Source organism: Aspergillus karnatakaensis, assembly GCF_047715665.1.
Source record: "Aspergillus karnatakaensis strain CBS 102800 unplaced genomic scaffold BJY04scaffold_78, whole genome shotgun sequence".
Lineage (NCBI taxonomy): Eukaryota > Fungi > Ascomycota > Eurotiomycetes > Eurotiales > Aspergillaceae > Aspergillus > Aspergillus karnatakaensis.
The window spans coordinates 85864-102964 of record NW_027395790.1 but is presented as its reverse complement, the minus strand read 5'-3'; the positions used below and the strand labels follow the sequence as shown (position 1 = coordinate 102964).

The 17101-nt window shown below is 52.9% G+C and overlaps 8 protein-coding genes across 8 annotated transcripts; 4 read left to right on the top strand and 4 right to left on the bottom strand.

The window, feature by feature from the left end:
• Window positions 1-496: 496 nt before the first annotated feature.
• On the top strand, window positions 497-1608 carry BJY04DRAFT_211136 (putative plasma membrane ammonium transporter (Ato3); the record flags this gene model as incomplete). The annotated part of the gene is made up of 5 exons (XM_073714359.1): window positions 497-765; window positions 855-955; window positions 1029-1148; window positions 1215-1390; window positions 1435-1608. 5 exons carry the CDS (start codon window positions 497-499, stop codon window positions 1606-1608), a joined length of 840 nt encoding a protein of 279 aa, XP_073565514.1.
• Window positions 1609-1686: 78 nt separating this feature from the next.
• On the bottom strand, window positions 1687-3321 carry BJY04DRAFT_201395 (histidine phosphatase family protein). Its single transcript, XM_073713065.1, has 3 exons — window positions 3021-3321; window positions 2065-2975; window positions 1687-1994 (listed from the first exon to the last, which is right to left on the bottom strand). Exons 1-3 carry the CDS (start codon window positions 3156-3158, stop codon window positions 1841-1843), a joined length of 1203 nt encoding a protein of 400 aa, XP_073565513.1. The 5' UTR covers window positions 3159-3321; the 3' UTR covers window positions 1687-1840.
• A 559-nt stretch (window positions 3322-3880) lies between these two features.
• BJY04DRAFT_232301 (peroxiredoxin-like family protein) lies at window positions 3881-4568 on the bottom strand (the record flags this gene model as incomplete). Its single annotated transcript, XM_073719728.1, has 1 exon — window positions 3881-4568. Exon 1 carries the CDS (start codon window positions 4529-4531, stop codon window positions 3881-3883), a length of 651 nt encoding a protein of 216 aa, XP_073565512.1. The 5' UTR covers window positions 4532-4568.
• Window positions 4569-6102: 1534 nt separating this feature from the next.
• On the top strand, window positions 6103-6950 carry BJY04DRAFT_201392 (uncharacterized protein). The gene has a single exon (XM_073713064.1). It carries the CDS (start codon window positions 6127-6129, stop codon window positions 6895-6897), a length of 771 nt encoding a protein of 256 aa, XP_073565511.1. The 5' UTR covers window positions 6103-6126; the 3' UTR covers window positions 6898-6950.
• A 117-nt stretch (window positions 6951-7067) lies between these two features.
• BJY04DRAFT_223810 (sugar O-acetyltransferase) lies at window positions 7068-7969 on the bottom strand (the record flags this gene model as incomplete). The annotated part of the gene is made up of 3 exons (XM_073717795.1): window positions 7068-7428; window positions 7527-7763; window positions 7866-7969. The coding sequence occupies 3 exons, from the start codon at window positions 7967-7969 to the stop codon at window positions 7068-7070; spliced, it is 702 nt and encodes a 233-aa protein (XP_073565510.1).
• A 563-nt stretch (window positions 7970-8532) lies between these two features.
• On the bottom strand, window positions 8533-9888 carry BJY04DRAFT_223809 (major facilitator superfamily domain-containing protein; the record flags this gene model as incomplete). Its single annotated transcript, XM_073717794.1, has 1 exon — window positions 8533-9888. The coding sequence occupies one exon, from the start codon at window positions 9886-9888 to the stop codon at window positions 8533-8535; it is 1356 nt and encodes a 451-aa protein (XP_073565509.1).
• A 739-nt stretch (window positions 9889-10627) lies between these two features.
• Window positions 10628-12127, top strand: BJY04DRAFT_201388 (uncharacterized protein). Its single transcript, XM_073713063.1, has 2 exons — window positions 10628-11806; window positions 11862-12127. Exons 1-2 carry the CDS (start codon window positions 11005-11007, stop codon window positions 11990-11992), a joined length of 933 nt encoding a protein of 310 aa, XP_073565508.1. The 5' UTR covers window positions 10628-11004; the 3' UTR covers window positions 11993-12127.
• Window positions 12128-13767: 1640 nt separating this feature from the next.
• BJY04DRAFT_232297 (major facilitator superfamily domain-containing protein) lies at window positions 13768-15673 on the top strand (the record flags this gene model as incomplete). Its single annotated transcript, XM_073719727.1, has 3 exons — window positions 13768-14018; window positions 14069-14682; window positions 14742-15673. Exons 1-3 carry the CDS (start codon window positions 13774-13776, stop codon window positions 15671-15673), a joined length of 1791 nt encoding a protein of 596 aa, XP_073565507.1. The 5' UTR covers window positions 13768-13773.
• Window positions 15674-17101: the final 1428 nt, after the last annotated feature.

Below are 17101 nucleotides of genomic sequence, written 5' to 3'. Positions count from 1 at the left end.
GGGTAGTCCAGTAGCTTGCAGCAGACCATACTTTAACAGACCTCTTTTCACGAGAATTAAGTCGTGTCCGACGACCAACTATGTATGTTCCCAGTCGTCGAAGGGTTGTAACGCTCCCCAACTCCGCATAATTATCCAATTCACCCCCATGACAGCATAGCGGATACCTTAATCATCCTGGTCGAATCTTGACTCGGTCAACCAGATTTCGCACGGCTATATTCCGCTAGAAATCCCCACCGCGACCTCGGCAACTCAACACGCCCAAATTTCAAGCCACCAGAAACAGCAATGAGCTGCCTATCCCCCGCATTCTCCCCGCCTATTCCCCGCGATGATACTGTTGAATGGGGGTGCGGAGAAAGGGGGAGACGAAACAAGACTCACCAAGAAATTTGGCGTCTATTTAAGCCCTTTCCGGATGCTTAGCATCCTTTCTTCACCTTCTCCTCTCATTCCTCCCTCGACTACCAAAATTTCCACATCAACAAACACAATGTCTAACGATATCCTCCACGAGAAGGACACCTCCTCGGAAACACTCAACCGGATGAAAACGGCGGAAAGCGTCTTCCTGCCCATTTCCCGCGAGACATTCGAGAAACTCTACCTATCCCCAAAACACCCCTCTGTCGCCGGCGAGTTGAGAAAGAAACTAGGAAATCCGACGCCGATCTGTCTCATGGGGTTCCTGCTCGCCAGCACACCCAATGCATGCATTTTGATGGGGTGGAGAGGCGCGGGAGGGAACGGGGGTGCTATTTTGTATGCTCTTTCCCTTCCTCACTCTATCCGCGTTCTATTGTCTAGTTTCGGTTTCGACCATGTGTGAGACTAACCTTCCTGGATCATAGACCCGTGTACATCTTCTTCGGCGGGTTCGTGCAAGTCCTCGGCGCCATCGGCGAGTGGATTATCGGAAATACTTTTTCCAGCGCGCTATTCTTCACATACGGTAGTTACACCTACCCCCCTCTCTCCCGTCATTCTCGACGCCCAACAAACTAACCATCTTCCCCGTCCCACAGGAACATTCTGGATCGTCCAAGGCACAACCCTAATGCCCTTCTTCGGCACCGGAACCCACTACTCGCCAACAGGCAATTCCTTCGAGGGGCAGCAGACGGCATCATACGCCGCGTCTACTGGTTGGCCACTCCCTCTTTACCCGTCATCCCATGACAGAAAGAAAGCCTGGACTGATACCGTAACAGCATTCTACTTCCTCTCCCTCGCCCTCCTAACAACAATCTACCTGCTCTGCTCAATCCGGACCAACATCTGCCTCTTCACCGCGCTGTTCCTGCTCGTGATCACATTCTCCTTGATAGCCGGGTCGTATTTCCAGCTTGCGAATGGGGCGGAGGAGCTCGCGCATCGATTGCTGACGGTATGTCCACATTCCAATGTTGCACCATAAGCTAACAAGTCCAGGTCGCCGGCGCATTTAATTTTGCGCTGTGTGTGCCCATCTGGCATATTTTCCTCGTGCAGATTCTCGAGGCGGTGGATTTTCCGGTTAGTTTGCCTGTCGGGGATTTGAGTGGGGTTGTGCTGGGGCGGAGTCAGAAGGTTAGGAATACCCGTGGAAGGGTTGGGGATGAGTGAGTGAAGGGGGAATTGTTCTCCCGCTTCCCATGGGGGTTATTGTATTTGAGTACGGGGCTTGGCAGGGGGTAGATGGATGGATGAGACTGTTCTCTCATATGAGAGGGTCAGGGATCTATCTATTAGATCTAATCAGGTTATATGTAGCATCACATGCCACATCAGGTCATATACTGTATAACGAAGCTTTGAGGATGCATGGCAAGAGCCTCCAGCTTTTAGTGTAGACTGTCTACCCGCAAAGCGCAAAGATATCCTCCGGCACAAAGACATTCAGAGTATCAATGAGCCGCGAAAGCGGAATCCACTCCAGCACGCCGTGGACAGTCTCGATCGTGCGTCCGCTGTAGAGAACCCTGGCGAAAAGCTCGCCGGTCGAAGTTTCCCTGCTCCTGTTAGCATCCACTGCAATCCTAACTCTCGCTTCACTTCTCTCCTGCGGAGGGAAAAACCTACCAAATCTCAAACGCCACATTCGACCCCATCCCAGGCCACCTCAACGCCCGAATCCCCAACGCCCCCAGCAACGGCGCAATATCGCCATCATGCGCAAACGTATGGCTGTAAACCACCTCGGACGTTCCATCCCGCACAGCCTCAAACTTCCTCACCATCTCCGCGATAAACATCCCCTCGATGCTCTGGATGTACTCCGTGACATTCGGGTTCCCGCGCCACCAGTAGTTGTACATCCAGTCGCCGGCGCGGAAAGCCTGGTACGCCTGATCCTTTGTCACGCACTGCGACGGGTCAGAGAGGGAGCATGGAAGCTCATAACCATTGCACAGGCGGCCCTGGAAGTTATCAGCGAAATGGTCCCAGGTATTCAGCCAGTCGGCCGACTCCTGCGCGCCGAAGATCTCAGCGAGGTGGGTGCGCAGCGGGGCAGTGACGTCGATATGCTCGTTCCATTCAGGTGTCGACTGGATAGCGTTGAGGAGGGTGCTGCGGATATTACAGGGAAAGCCGCGGTTCAGGGTATCGACGCTAGAGGCTTGCTGGTGCAAGGGGAGCGGGGAGGTATTGTTTGGCCAGAGGCCGCGGAGGACGCCGCCGGCAGAGCCCTGGGTTAGAGCTGCGGTGCTGGAGCGGAACCAGACGCGCTTGTCGTCTTTGTCGAGGTGGGCGGGGATCAGGCCGAGCTTTTGGCTGTACAGGGCGTGCAGGTCGCGGCCGTGCTGGTAGGCGTCTAGGTAGCCGCCGATGGTGAGCTGCGGGTATTGGCAGGAGCCGTTGACGTAGTCTGATAGGAAGGGGTTTGTGGGCTCGGTGTAGGCTTGTCCGTAGACGGGGAGTGGGGCGGGGCCACGGGCTGAGGGGGCGGAGAAGACGTGGGGGAGGATGGCGTCGCAGTTGTATTCTTGGTTCTGGGAGTGTCAGAGTGCGATATGAGAGGAAGGAAAGGGGCATACCTCGCCGCCGGGAAGAATGTTGTATGGTGTTCGGCGCTGATGGCGTTGCAGGTACTCCAGATAGACGAGCTTGGCAGACACGGAATGGTTTGCGACCGGGCGCGGGAGGGAGTAGGTGTCTACGTGAGGATGGGGCATGGAGCAGTAGTTGTAGCCACTGTTGCCCGTCTTGCTGGGCTGTTCAGCCGGGGCATTGAAGACGCCGCCATAAGAACCAAGAGAACTGTTGGTGATGTAGGTGGTGTGGTTCAAGGACGGGTAGAAGCTGTCGACGGCGGCAAGGGAAGCCCCCGAGAAAAACAGGCTGAGGAACAGAGTCAACATTTCGAGGATGCCTTCGTAGACAGACCGCATGGCCTCGAGCCCACCGGCGTGGGAACTGCAGCTTTATATGGGAGGAGTAGAGGGATGTCGTTGCTGGAGGTTGGCGAAGGTCGAGAAATTCATGATCGGCGGCTGGTTGCGATTGGCCAGGGCCACGCACGTGGGCTGATGCATAATTTATCCTGTCATCTTTAATCTATCTGGTGGGCAGCTTCTCCAAGCCAAGTCCACGTTCCTGCATTTATTGGTACAAGCTGTTCTGAATGTCTTGGTTGTGGGTTGTTAATGTGGAGATGATACCGATATATATTTTATGCCACACGGGACGAACAGTAATTCAAATTCAAGAGCCGGTACCATCACAAGCGTATCACCGCTTCAGAGGAAAAAAATCAAGGTTGCTATTAATAATACGGTACAGCAAGATACCTCTTTAATGATAGTATTATCTCTGCTTGCGAACTAACATACAATCCGGATAGGGACGGTATCAAGAGAAAGGCGCCCCCCAGGACATCACCGACAAATTTCATAGGTTAAGACTGCAAACTATTAATCCACTCCATCGCAACCGCAGGCTCAAGCCTCTTTGCATAGTTGGGATCAATAAACGCATTCCTCACAACACCCCGTTCGTCCACAAGCAAGGTCGCAGTCACCGGTACAACAAACGAATCATCTCCATTGTGCTCCACTAAATCATGACCAAACGCCTTGAAGACCGGTCTCAGAGATTCCGGCATACGAAAGAGGAGGCCAAGCTGCTCAGCATACTGGTTACCGCGGTCGGTGAGAACAGGGAACTTCAGGTCGTGCTTCTCCGTGAGCGACAGCGAATAGTCGGGGAGCTCGGGGGTAATAGCAACCAGCGTGACACCCTTACTTTGGAAGTCGCTGAGGTGTCGCTGGAGGGATTGCACGGCGAGGTCGCAGAACGGGCACCAGGAGCCACGGTAGAAGGTGATTAGGAGCGGGCCGCGGGCGAGGAGGTCGGTGCTAGATACCTCTTCGCCGAGGGCATTCGGTAGACGGAACGGTGGGAGGTTGTCTCCGACTTGGATTGTTTGGGTGAGGTCGAAAGTCTTAGCGAACTGGGCGTTTGCTTCGAGAATTGGCAGCTTCGCTGCGTCGGGTGCGTTTTCCTTGAAGCGGGTGAAGACGCCGTTAAGCTGATCGGTTAGGCTCATATTGATTGAGAGATACTGCTTCTGAGATCTGGACACGAATACAGAGATGGAGTTGTTATCGAGTGAATGCAGATGTTGTCAGTCAAGGATGAAGTTATATACTTCTCCCTATCTCCGGTTGGAGCGAATTCGACCGAATTGGACCGAGAAGAACGCAAGCTAAGCTACATCTAGTAGGTATTCCAGAAAGCTAACCTCCAATAGGTAAGTGCCCGACTATCCCGAGGTCAGAGAGTCATAGGGCGGAACCAGCAGCTCGTCACCTCGTGAGGTGCCCCAACATCGCTTGCACCTACACTCTACACCCCCACTCAACGCCTACGGACCCCGATCTAGCTCGCTCGATGCAACGAAGCGAGTCCAGCAAAAAGCGCTTCCGACTAGGAACCAAAAGCTGTACTGAGTGCCGCAGACGCAAGGTCCGATGCGTCTACTCCAGCCACAGCAGCATTTGCCAGCAATGTGAGGCGCATAGTGCAGATTGTCAGCAACAGGGTGTGCCTGTCGCTCCGCGAGAATCTGGCAGTAATGAATCCAACGACGAACTTAATTGCAGAATCCGCCAACTCGAGCACCTCGTAGACGAATTGTGCAAAACGTCATCTCTCACCACCGGCTTTCCCGGCCAGATAAGCCACCTTGAAGCGCTGAAGTTCCTGTGTCCTTCGTATTCTAGCAGCACAAACGGTGCGCATGAGGGTCAGCCGTGCACCGAGGGTGAGTCGAATGTATCAGTTCCAAACGGTCCACTGGTGGCCCTTCTACGGAGGGTCCTTTCCATTGAGGATGCCTCTCCACTGGACACGACCCGACCGATTTCGACCGAAAGATGCGGGCCAACCATGCGAGCACTACGCGCGCTCAAACCGGACACACAAGACTTACGCAGGATCCTGCAGCTCACTGAGCCATACTGGCCCTTGTGGCCCGTCCTCCCCCCGGGTTGCACTCCGACTTATTCGTTGGCCGGGACAGGGAAAGAGGGCGCGATTACATTCATAGAGAGGTCATTCGAAACAGTCTCTCCCGAAGTCCTAGCAAAAGCCACTCTATGGCTGGCACTGTGCGTCCAGCAACTTCCATCTTCCTTCGATGACAACCAGCACAGCCTCCCATGTCTCCGGAACGTGCTGTGCGACGCATACATCTCGGGTGCCGAACGGCTTCTAGAAGGTCCCTACGATGGTCACACAAGCATAATTTTCCTCGAATGCCTCATGCTAGAAGCAAAGCTCTACATAAACGCAGGACGGCCTCGAAAATCCTTCCTCGCTGTCCGCCGCGCAATCAACTCTCTCTTACTACAAGGCCCCTATCCGAGTCGCGACGACAACACCCCAGCCACAAAAACGATCAAAGAAATCTGGCTTCAAGCCTTCACATTCGACCGCCAACTCTCCATGTTCCTCGGCACCCCATACTCCGTCCCAAATTCCTACGAAAAATACATCCTCCTCCCAGAACCCGACCTATCAGCCCTCTTCCACCAGCAAATCGCCATCGTCGCGGGCCTGATAGGCGATCGAAACCTCAACATCGCAGAAACAGAAACCGACTACACAACTATGGCGCGCATCGAACACGAACTCGTCACCATGCGTGAAATAATGCCAACAGAGTGGGACCTCCCACTCAGTCTAAACCTCTCCGTCAAGGAAGTCTTCACACAGCAGATCGGGAAATTCTACTACAACCTACTGCTCAAGAATACGCATTTCCCATACATGCTACGGACGACATCCAAATCACCTGCAGCTGGTGAATGGGATTTATACTCAAACAGCCGCTCCATCGCCCTCGGCGCGTCGCGCAGGATGATCGAGCACTACCACGGCCTGCGAAACAGCCCACAGGGCGAGCTGCTGATCTGCGATTTGATGGATTTTCAAGTCTTTGGGGCGGCGATTGTACTTGTTATTAATCTGATGTCGCCGGTACCTGGGTCTGATCCACTACGGGATTTGCAGGATTGGGGTTTAGTTGAGGAACTTACGGAGTGTCTCCAGCGACTTGCCAATGCCATGACCTGCGACGTTGCTCGACAGGCAGCGGAGGTACTTGACTATTTGCACGATGCTGCGCACGGCAGGTATATGAGGGATCAGGCGTCTGAGGTGGTCATACCTTACTTTGGGAAGGTGCGTATCAAGTATCAGGCAGAGCAGGGCTCGGCAAGCAGCGACCTCGAGACCTGCGATCTGCCTCCGGCGTTCAACGCTATAGACTTCCACGCACAGCTTGAGTCACCGGGTATGCTGGGGCAATGCCTCGGAGATGCCGAGCTACGCGCAGACTGGAGCGCGCCCTTAGACCTCGAGTACGATTGGGGCTGGGATGGTGTCTTTCAATTCCAAGGACAGATATAGCGTAGCTTAACTTAGCTGATCATAGCTGAGCAGGAGACACTTGCTTGCGATGAAGGCAACACTATGCTCTAGGGCTAGGTACAGATATAGCCAAAGCCATCCATATATGCTATACACCCTCCCTCGTCCACCTCTCACCATCAAATCAAAAACACAGCACAAATTCCCACCTACTCCTCCTCCCCCCTTTCTTCCCTCCCCCTTTCCTTCTCCTGTTCCCCCGGAACCCCAGCAGACCGCACAACCCTAGCCGGGACACCCACAGCCACACAGAAACTCGGAATATCCCTTTTCACAACCGCCCCCGCGCCCACGGTAACCCCATCCCCAATCGTCACACCCGCCAAGATAGTCACATTCCCGCCAACCCAGCAATCATTCCCGATAACCACAGCTCGCGTAAACTCCCTCCCGCGATTTGCCCTCCGCGCATTAATGTCCGTGAAATGCTCCCCCGTGATGATGGTCACGTTGGGGCCAATTTCGACATTGTGCCCGATCGTTACGAGTCCGCAGTCGAGGATCGTTAACCTAGTAACCCCCCCATCAGCATAATTCTTTACATGAGTGGCAACGGAGGAACTATAAGCTGACGGGATAAAGGCAAGGGATTGGAAAGTAAGCTGTACCCAAAGTTCGCGTAGAAGGATTTGCCAACGCTGATGTTACACCCGTAGTCCACGGCTAGCGGGGTCTCGAGGTAGATTCCCTCCCCCGCGTGCCCGAAGAGCTTCCTTAACGCTACTTCTCGTTTCGCGACTGTTTCACCGAACGGTTTGTCGGGATCTGGGGGCGCGTTGAAGTCAGCGAGGAGGCGGCGGGCCTTTTCGCGGCCTGCGATGAGTTCCGGGGCGAGGGGTGAGTATCTACACAAGAGTCACGTTTTAGCATGTATATAGGCTCTCGGTTTGTGGGAAAAAGGGATCATAGTGCGTGAGGACGGGGAGAAGGAAGGCTGGAGGACGTACACCATGCCTGATATCATGCGCTCGTACTCCTCGCCCCAGCAAACGCCCTGCAGTGTTTTGGCTTGGGTGATTGCTTGGGTGTCTATCTCTGTTGTTGGGAGCATCTTGAGTGTGAGTATCGTTGCATTGAGCGGGGTAGGATGGGGAAGATGGAGAAGACAGAGGGGGGTATTTATGGCTGTGGTTGCGAGGAATACGAGGTTGGCTGGAGTGTCGGGCCTGGGATCCGAATCTGGCCTTATTATGCAAGCTGCTGACAGGTCCCGTGTTGGGTGTTGTAATCTGTAGCCGGGAATAGGAATGGATTTATTATACGCGTTCCTGAAGTCTGTGTTACATTGAGCTACTGTGATGGATGTCCTACTGATGTTTTACTTTGCGTCGGGGCAAGACGGTATAGATATCAAATGAGACTAAGTTCAATGAAATCAGGGTGCGCCCCTGTATTCGTATGAGAAATCCAGATTATGTTCTGTTAAGAGCTATGTCATTTGAGATGAGAATCCTCAAGTGTGCCTTAAACAAACACCACCGTTGTAGCGAAGACACCTTGCTGGATGAAAACATGATAAGAGATTTGTCTAACCATACAACGCCTATAACACCCTTGCTACTGTGACTGTGACCGCCGCAACCCAAGAAGACGTGGAACAGTGCTGAAGATCCGTCAGGCCTTGACCCTCAAGCTCCCTCCGAACACAGTAACCCTCAACACACCAAAGATTGCAGCTCCGACAAGCGTGCTGACACCCCCAAAGATCCAGACGCCGTTCCAATTCAGATTTGGAGGGCCGCCTAGAATATCACCAGACCCGGGTCCACCGGCAAGGACACCAAAAGCCATCATGCCGAATCCCATTCCAATCCTAGTGCCAATCTTACTCTTATCCTCGGTAAGAGAGACGAAACAAAGCGGTGGCAGACCAATGAGTGCCCCGCTGAAAAAGCCCGAAAAGATTGCGATAACGATGATGCCGGCTTCGTTGGTGACAGCGATCATACTCAGAATGCAGACTCCGACCATAGCGCAGCACGGTGTGATCAGGTTGAATGGGCCAAACTTATCCGCCAGTGCATTGGGAATTGTCCGCCCGAAACAGGAGGCTGCATTGAGAATAGGGACGAGGTAGAACGCCATGTTGGTCGAGGTGAGTTGGCGCGCCGCGGCGACGTATGAGATATAGAAGAACAGTGTAAAGAGACCCATGAATGCGATCAAGCCCGCAACAACAAGTGTCATGTATCGTATATCGGTGAAAGCGGACCAGTCGATCAAGGCGCGCGCTTTGGGTGGTGTGACGCGTTGCTTCATGATGGCAATCGGGAGAAGGAGGGTAGCTAGGGCAATGAAGGCGATGACACGGACGGCCCAGCCAAATCCGACCGGTTCGATCAGGCGGTTGAGGACGATGGGATAGATGATACCGCCGAGGGAGGATCCCGATACGGCGAGTCCGAGGGCGGCGCCTAGCTTTGTGCTAAAGTAGGTAGGGAGAAGGGAGACACATGGGACAAAAAGGCAGCCAGCTCCGATGCCAACACAAAAGCCCTGTGCTAGGAGAACCTGCCAGTATTCCTTGCACAGACTAAGCATCATTGTTCCAAACACGATGCCGAAGCCGCCTGCTACCAAGAGAGGTCGAAGATGTCCGCGGTCGTAGATGGGGCCGGTGAAAAAGCCAACCAACAACAACATCGTTGCTTGTATCGAGCCGATCCATGAGATGTCGGAGGAAGAGCGCTCAAATAGAGCGCCGGACTCGTAGTAGGTTTGGAAGACGCCGAAGGTGTTGAGCATCCCCCAGGTGTTGAAAAAGAGCATAAAGCCGCCAGCGACGTGCAGCCAGGCTAGAAGACCTCCATTGGGAGGAGGATCAGGCCCGCCGACCGGTGGTTTCTGGGCTTGCTCGAGCGATGGACCAGACAAGGTTACCTCACTGTTCTGAGCAGGGAAGCCGTTGTCGGACTGTTTCTCGCCGAGGCCCTGGTGCTGGTCGTCGCTCTGGCGTAGTTGGTCAGCCATGGTGTGGTAATTCTCCGACTGTAGTACGAGAAACAAAATCTGCGATTGATGAAGATGGATGATGAGAGAGGATGGAGAGGAGGAAGTGTTATGGTTTATAACCTGCTCTCCATCGTCACTTCCGGTGCTGAGTCTCGGAGATGCCATTCGGGGTATTCCTATTCTAATCATCTCCGGCTCATATATCCGAGTGTAGTTGCCACTGCCAATCAGGCAACTCCGAGGTCAATCTCCGAGGTGATCTCTCATTCTCACTCACCATTATTCATACCTTCTTCCTTTCTGGTGTCAATCTCCCCCCTTATTGAGATATATATAAGAGTACCCAGTGCTGCTATCGCACGATTCGACGTCAATGATGTATACATTTTACATTCTTGAGTCGGGAGGAATATGAGTGGTCAGGGGTAATGATGATCTGACCTTTGAAACGCGATATCCTCTCGCGGAGGATAAGAGGATGAGAGGAAGCAAAGTCTTCAAGCGCATGGGTCGACAATAATGCACGCAATCGAACAGGGACAGACGAGCATCAAGCAGACGAGATTCTCCATCGTTCGTCCGGGTCATATACAAGGTATAGATGACAGGCTACTGAGTAAATACCACCCGGTTCCGCGCGAAAGATTTCGACGATTTCGAAGGGACAGAAGATGGTTCATCCTCAGCTCAGTTGGCGACATCGCAAAGGCGGGCAAGATCCCCTTTGGACTGAAAATTGACCACCATGAGGACAGCCTTCTTTCTCGGGGTATGACATTATAGAGGGGCAGCTAACTTTCTCGCGGGCCAAGAGCCCACAAGGCTGACAGCACGCTAGCGGAGAAGCTGAAAGGGCCGTATTAGCACCATGATAGGCTCGGCCTCACACCATTCCTTGTCAGGGCACAACTTGCGATCGAATCCTTGAGAGCCAAGCTCAGCTGCCAAGTAGACGCTGTTCTGTGCAGCCGCGGTCAAGACGTTTGAGCTGAGTTCCGCCTGAGCGGGAATTCGCAAAGGTGGTAATATAAGAAGTCCCAGCATCTCCTGCAAAAGTGTCAACATGACTGCCAACACACTCTTCGGAAGATTATCCTATATCATAAACTTCAACATAAGACCCCATATATCGTAATGACAATCACAGCCCTCACCCCAACCGACCCCTCGAACCTCAAAGGCCTCTCCATCCTAATAACAGGCGGAGCATCCGGCCTGGGCAAACACGCCGCAACCCTCTTCGCGCAGTCTGGCGCGATCGTCACAATCGCCGATATTCAAGATGGCTCTGCCATCGCCACCGACCTCACCGACCAAGGCCACAAAGCGCAATTCGTGCAATGCGACATCACCAACTGGGATTCCCAGGTCAAAGCCTTCCAAGCGGCACTGACCTTCTCCCCAACAAAGACCATCGACGCCGTCGCGGCGTTTGCAGGGATTTTCCGCAGCGGCCATCTAGTCGACCAGATCTCTGCAGCCGAGGTCTCTCTCGACGGCCCCGCGCCTCCTCCCCCGAGTTTAGACCATATTGAAGTCAACCTCAAGGGGTCGTACTACACCTCCGCACTAGCATTGCACTACTTCCGACTCAAACCTACCGGTGATGCGGACGTAGGCGCAATCTCTCGGTCAAAGTCCCTGACAATCGTCTCCTCGCTAGCGGGTTACCTAGACGAAACACATAGCACGGCATACACATCTTCAAAGTTCGGAAGTCGAGGTCTTTTCCGCGCGATTCGAGAAAAGGCACACACCCGGATGAATGTCCGTGTTAATCTCATCGCACCGTGGACAATGAAAACGCCGATGATTGAGGCCGACCTGCTGAAGCTGGCGGAGTATGGCATTGTCGAGGGGAGAGGGATTACCCTTGTGCCGCACAGCGTGCTGAGTGAGGCGTTGGGAAGGATTGTTGTTGACGAGGGGATTTACGGTACGTATAGGTTGCACGTAACCATACAACAATGTGATGCTGACTGTGCGAGTAGGTCGTGCCTTTGCGATTGTCCCTGAGGGGGCGGTGGATCTCGGGGATGATCTCCAAGGGGCTTATGGGGGACCAGCGCTGGCTGAGATTCTGGCGCTCAGAAAAGCTGCGGGAGATATGCAGCAGTCTTGATCTCTTAATCACCATTGTGTATCATGGGTGCCGGACAGAGTCAATTAGTTTCCTGAAGCCTTTATCGCGGAAATATATATTGACATGCGTGAGAGTTTATATTCTAACTGTTCATACATATAACCCAGCCGAGGCTCGAAGGAAATCAGATATTTCCATAGGTTTAGACCAGCAGAATTACCTGCGATTTACGCCGGTTCATAACATCTCCTTAGACATTAGCAATTGAGCATTTACATCCCTACCATCTATCAGCCATGACAGATGGTGCTTTCCTCAGCAATCTATCTATAATAGCAGTTTTGTTTAAGATTAAACAAGCAAACAAAGAACATATGATCAGTAGGACCTTTGTGAAAAGTTATTCATAAAATCGTAGTCCCAGGTTCTTGTGCGTAGAGTCCTGGCGTAGATTCGGCTTTCCCTGGTGGGGTGTCAGTGGTAGTTTGACCCACTGAAAGCCATGTGGCATGACTATTTAGAACGCCTCCATAACATAGACTTTTAGTGCTGGACCGCACGGCGAGTCAATTTCATGCATGGGTACTGTGGCGCTGGGCGACTCTGCAGTCTGCATAGTGATGGTCATGGGTGCACCCCAGAGCAGAAGTTGGTACGCTGGATGATTCAGACTTGAGCATGCCTGACCGGCGAAGTGTTGATTGCAGACCACAGAGCTAGTGCCTATACACTCTTCCACAACTTGTTGATCGTAGATGTGGACGGTCCGTGTCTACAGGCAATTCTCGTCAGAGAAGAGGCCGACAGAAAAGTAGGGAAATCGGACTGGGCAAAATATACGAGGTTGGTTGCATTTAACGCTAACTCAGGTGAAAAGTCAATATAGATTGTTATCGCGTAATAGTCGGTCGCTACCTTTTGCCCTTGAATGAAGAGTGGAGGAAGCCAACGGGCGCAGCCTCTCAGACTCAAGGAAACAAGCCATAGCTTGGCCAGAGGCTTCTTAGTCTCAAGCTCGAAGCGAGAATGGCGTGGCAGCTTGGCCGGTGCTTGACCGTTTCAGTGGATCGCTCCACCACTGAAAATTTCATCTTATCTGATGGCGATGGGCTCGAAACCCTTACACCCTCACAGGCCATGCACATGCATGGGAACTCTATGGCAAGGGCCAGTCTACGTACACACCCACACACTAGATCATTGCTTCAGACCTTCTTCAGTCTTTAGCAAGTCCACTTTTGCGACGGTCTGAAGAAGCCCACTGCATCACAGCCAAGAAACTACAGGATCAAGTGGACCCCCTAGAGGGATCGTGTTTTCTAGTGCGTCCCTGCTTTCTCCGAAGAATGTCAGATGGAATGTGGATATTCCCTCCGCCCTATCGCACCATTCATTTATCTGATCCTGTGTCTCCGGCATGCCCACTTCACGCAGGGATTTGTCTGCCCGAACTCTGCAATTCGCACATTGTAAGCGAGAACCTCTTCCGCGTCACAAGTTCCAGGGCAACGGTTCATCTGATTAGATTTGAGCCGTCACCAATCCATGTGTCATGTGGATCAGACCTTCTGCCACCGGCGGACTTGAACCTATACAGAGTTAGTGAGAAGAACTCTAGACAAATCAAATATCTCTCGCGTTTATGCCCCAAACTGCCAAGCTATTAGCTCATACTGCTATGGACTCCATTACGCAGGTCTTGAGCTGGACCGATCAGCCGACGTCGGAGTGGAACCCGCCTTGTAGGAGCTTGTGAGCTATAAGGGAAAGGATTTTCCTCCTTGTTCTGTTCTTTCAACCATCTTATCTGATCAGTTGCAATGGCGGTCTCCAATCGATTGAGGACTGCCTTTCGTCGTCGGGCTACCGACGAAACAGACGCCCCGGTCGCTGTCACCACAGCCCACGAGAACAAGGCTGATCCCTCCCCCGAGGCTGGTCAAGTCCCCGAGGGTGCTAAGCCTCAGGATGCAGTTCCTACCCCGGACACACAGCGTGGTGTACAAGATGTAGAAGCCGTGACTTTGACCTGGTCGAAGAATACCCTAATCGCGGTGTTCATCAAGTATGTCGGCTTGTTCCCTTGATTGCGTGACGACACTAACAATTGCATAGCATCTGGCTCCTCTATTTCGTCTACGCCTTCCAGTCGTCCATCCTCTACAGTCTAATCCCATACGTGACCAGTGATTTCGAGACCCATTCTCTCCTCACCACCATCTATATCGTCGCCGACACCATGACTGCCGCAGTCTACATTCCTCTCTCCAAGATCCTCGACGTCTGGGGCAGAGCTGAGGGCTTCCTCATGATGACAATGTTCGCTACACTCGGCATGGTCATGATGGCCGCGTGCCACAACCTCCCTACCTTCTGCGCGGCATACGTCTTCTACTCCCTCGGCTTCGGAGGCATGGTATATTGCATCGACGTCATCACTGCCGACGCATCAAAGCTCAAGAACCGAGGTCTCGCATACGCCTTCACCTCGTCGCCCTACATCATCACTGCCTTTGCCGGCCCCAAGTCAGCAGAGGACTTCTACGAGAAATATGGCTGGCGCTGGGGCTTCGGCGCCTTCTCGATCATATTCCCGATCGTGGCAATGCCGTTGTTCATCATCTTCAAAATCAACATGGGCAAAGCCGCCAACCAAGGCGTCTTAGCCCGGGAACCCAGCGGCCGAACCCTCCTGCAGAGCATCTGGCACTACACAATCCAATTTGACGGTACGTCCCCCAACCCAACCTCACCCCCAATCGAACTCCACTAACCCCCCTTCCTCCAGCATTCGGCGTCTTCGTCTTCTCCGCGGGCCTAACCCTCTTCTTCCTCCCCTTCAACATCGCCGACAACGCCCCCAACGGCTGGTCCACCGACTACATCATCGCAATGATCGTCGTCGGCCTAGTAATGCTCGGCATCTTCATCCTCCACGAACTCTACCTCGCCCCAGTCCCAATGCTCAAATTCTCCCTCCTAAGCGACCGCACCGTAATCGGCGCATGTCTCCTCGACGCCACATACCAAATCTCCTACTACTGCTGGGCAAACTACTACACCTCCTTCCTACAAGTCGTCAACGACCTCACCCTGTCAGAAGCCGGCTACGTAAGCAACACCTTCGACGTCGTCTCCGGCATCCTGCTCATCGGCGTGGGCTTCCTAATCCGCCGAACAGGTCGGTTCAAATGGCTCCTCTACATCGCCGTCCCACTCTACATCTTCGCACAGGGACTCATGATCTACTTCCGCAAACCAAACCAGTCAGTCGGGTATCTGGTTATGTGTCAAATCTTCATCTCGATTGGCGGCAGTATATTCATTATCATTGAGCAGCTCTCGATCCTTGCGGCTGTCGACCACCAGCATGTCGCGACGGTGCTGGCCCTCTTGAATGTTGTCGGGACCGTCGGCGGCGCAATGGGGAATACGATTTCCGGCGCGATCTGGACGAATACGTTCCGGAAGGCATTGAGTCGGAGTCTCCCGGCGAGTGCCCTGCCGGATCTCGAACTGATATATGAGGATTTGGATACGCAGAAGGGGTTCCCTGTCGGGTCTGTGACTAGGGTGGCGATTCAGAAGGCTTATGGGTATGCACAGACGAGGATGTTGGCGGCGGGGACTGGCATCATGGCGCTGGCCATTGTGTGGACGGTGATGATCCGCAATATTAATGTTCGGGAGGTGGCGCAGGTTAAGGGAGTGGTGTTTTAGGCGCCGGAGATGGATGGATGCCACCTGCTGCTGCAGTCCCTCTCGCTACACAGATAAGGGCTACTATGCGGTTGGACGTTCATGTAAAAAAGTTGTATAGACGGGGTTGGGGGGTGAGAGTTATTACGAGCCGGGTGTGGATGCTCGAGGTGGCTATGACTAGAATACAGAATAATGTTTATTGTGTTTATTTTCCTTTAGAGAATATATATGTGCTTCTTGGGTTGCGGACTGTGCGTCTGGAACACTGACGAGTCAGGAGCTAAGATATATATCTTAAAGACAGTTCCACCGGCATCTGATTTCTCATCCTGAGGTTTAGAGCATCGGAAGTTTATGTAACTCCGCGAAGCAAGCATGAAGCGAGTGACAAGTAGATGCACAGTTTGCGTTGCATTAGGGTTGGGCTTGACCAATGCTAAGAGTATATGGCGGAGACAAAAGGGGAGGAAAACTGGGTACACGTGGGCAAGGGTATATTACTCAAAGAAAACGATGATCTTCGTCTCGTGTCTCAGCCCCCGATCGTCGCCGCTCAATTGCATACATAACGACGCGAACAAAATTCAGTCCCGAGGGTGTAGCACTCACACTACAGTTACAGACCTCCGGCATCAACTATGGCACTCTGACTCGGATCTAGCGGAAAACGTCCATAATAACGACGGTTTTACAGATGCTGTCCTTGCTATCCACGTAGAGTTTGATTGAGGGCGCGGGGCGACAGCGACAGAGCATACGGGAGAGGTGGTTAAGTACATGTGCCAGTTTCTGCGACGTTGGAATGCCCTGGGTGAATATTCTCAGAATCATTAGGGCTCATCACTATTGAGGTCCAGGGAATCTAGCCTTTGCAGGGTTATTCCGGCTGATATCGTGCAATGGATGTCGAGTCGAAAGAGATTGGCTTCGCATGAACGTAGGAGGCTGATGGTCAAGGAGGTAGGCCGGTCGGTAGCAGGCTACTTTCCGCGCGCCTTGGTGTGGGTGTCTGTGGGCGTTTTGGGATAGGTAAGCAAACGAAGGGAGTAAGACTGTGCCAGAGAGGTCTAGGCCGGAGAGCCAGGATCAGGGATGAGCGGTCTCAACCCTCAATCCCCTCCGTGAGTCCGTACTCGTATCTATCTTGACCGACAAGCTCGGCATATATCCGTCGGTCCACTGGTTGGCTCAACCGCTGATAAGGGACGAGGTGATCATCATGTCTTTTGATGGGACAGGTCAGTGTCGTAGCAGCTTTCTCGTATGATATGTCCCAACCCCCCAGGCAACACGGCCAGTCCCGCTGATAGCTATCAGTGATTGCTATCAATACTGAGAGCTTCTAGATTGAATCGATGATTCTCATTATGGGAGAGTGGCAGTGAACCTCTTCTTTTTCGCGCAAACAGGCTCATGGATATACCAACAGATGTCTCAGGTCTTTGT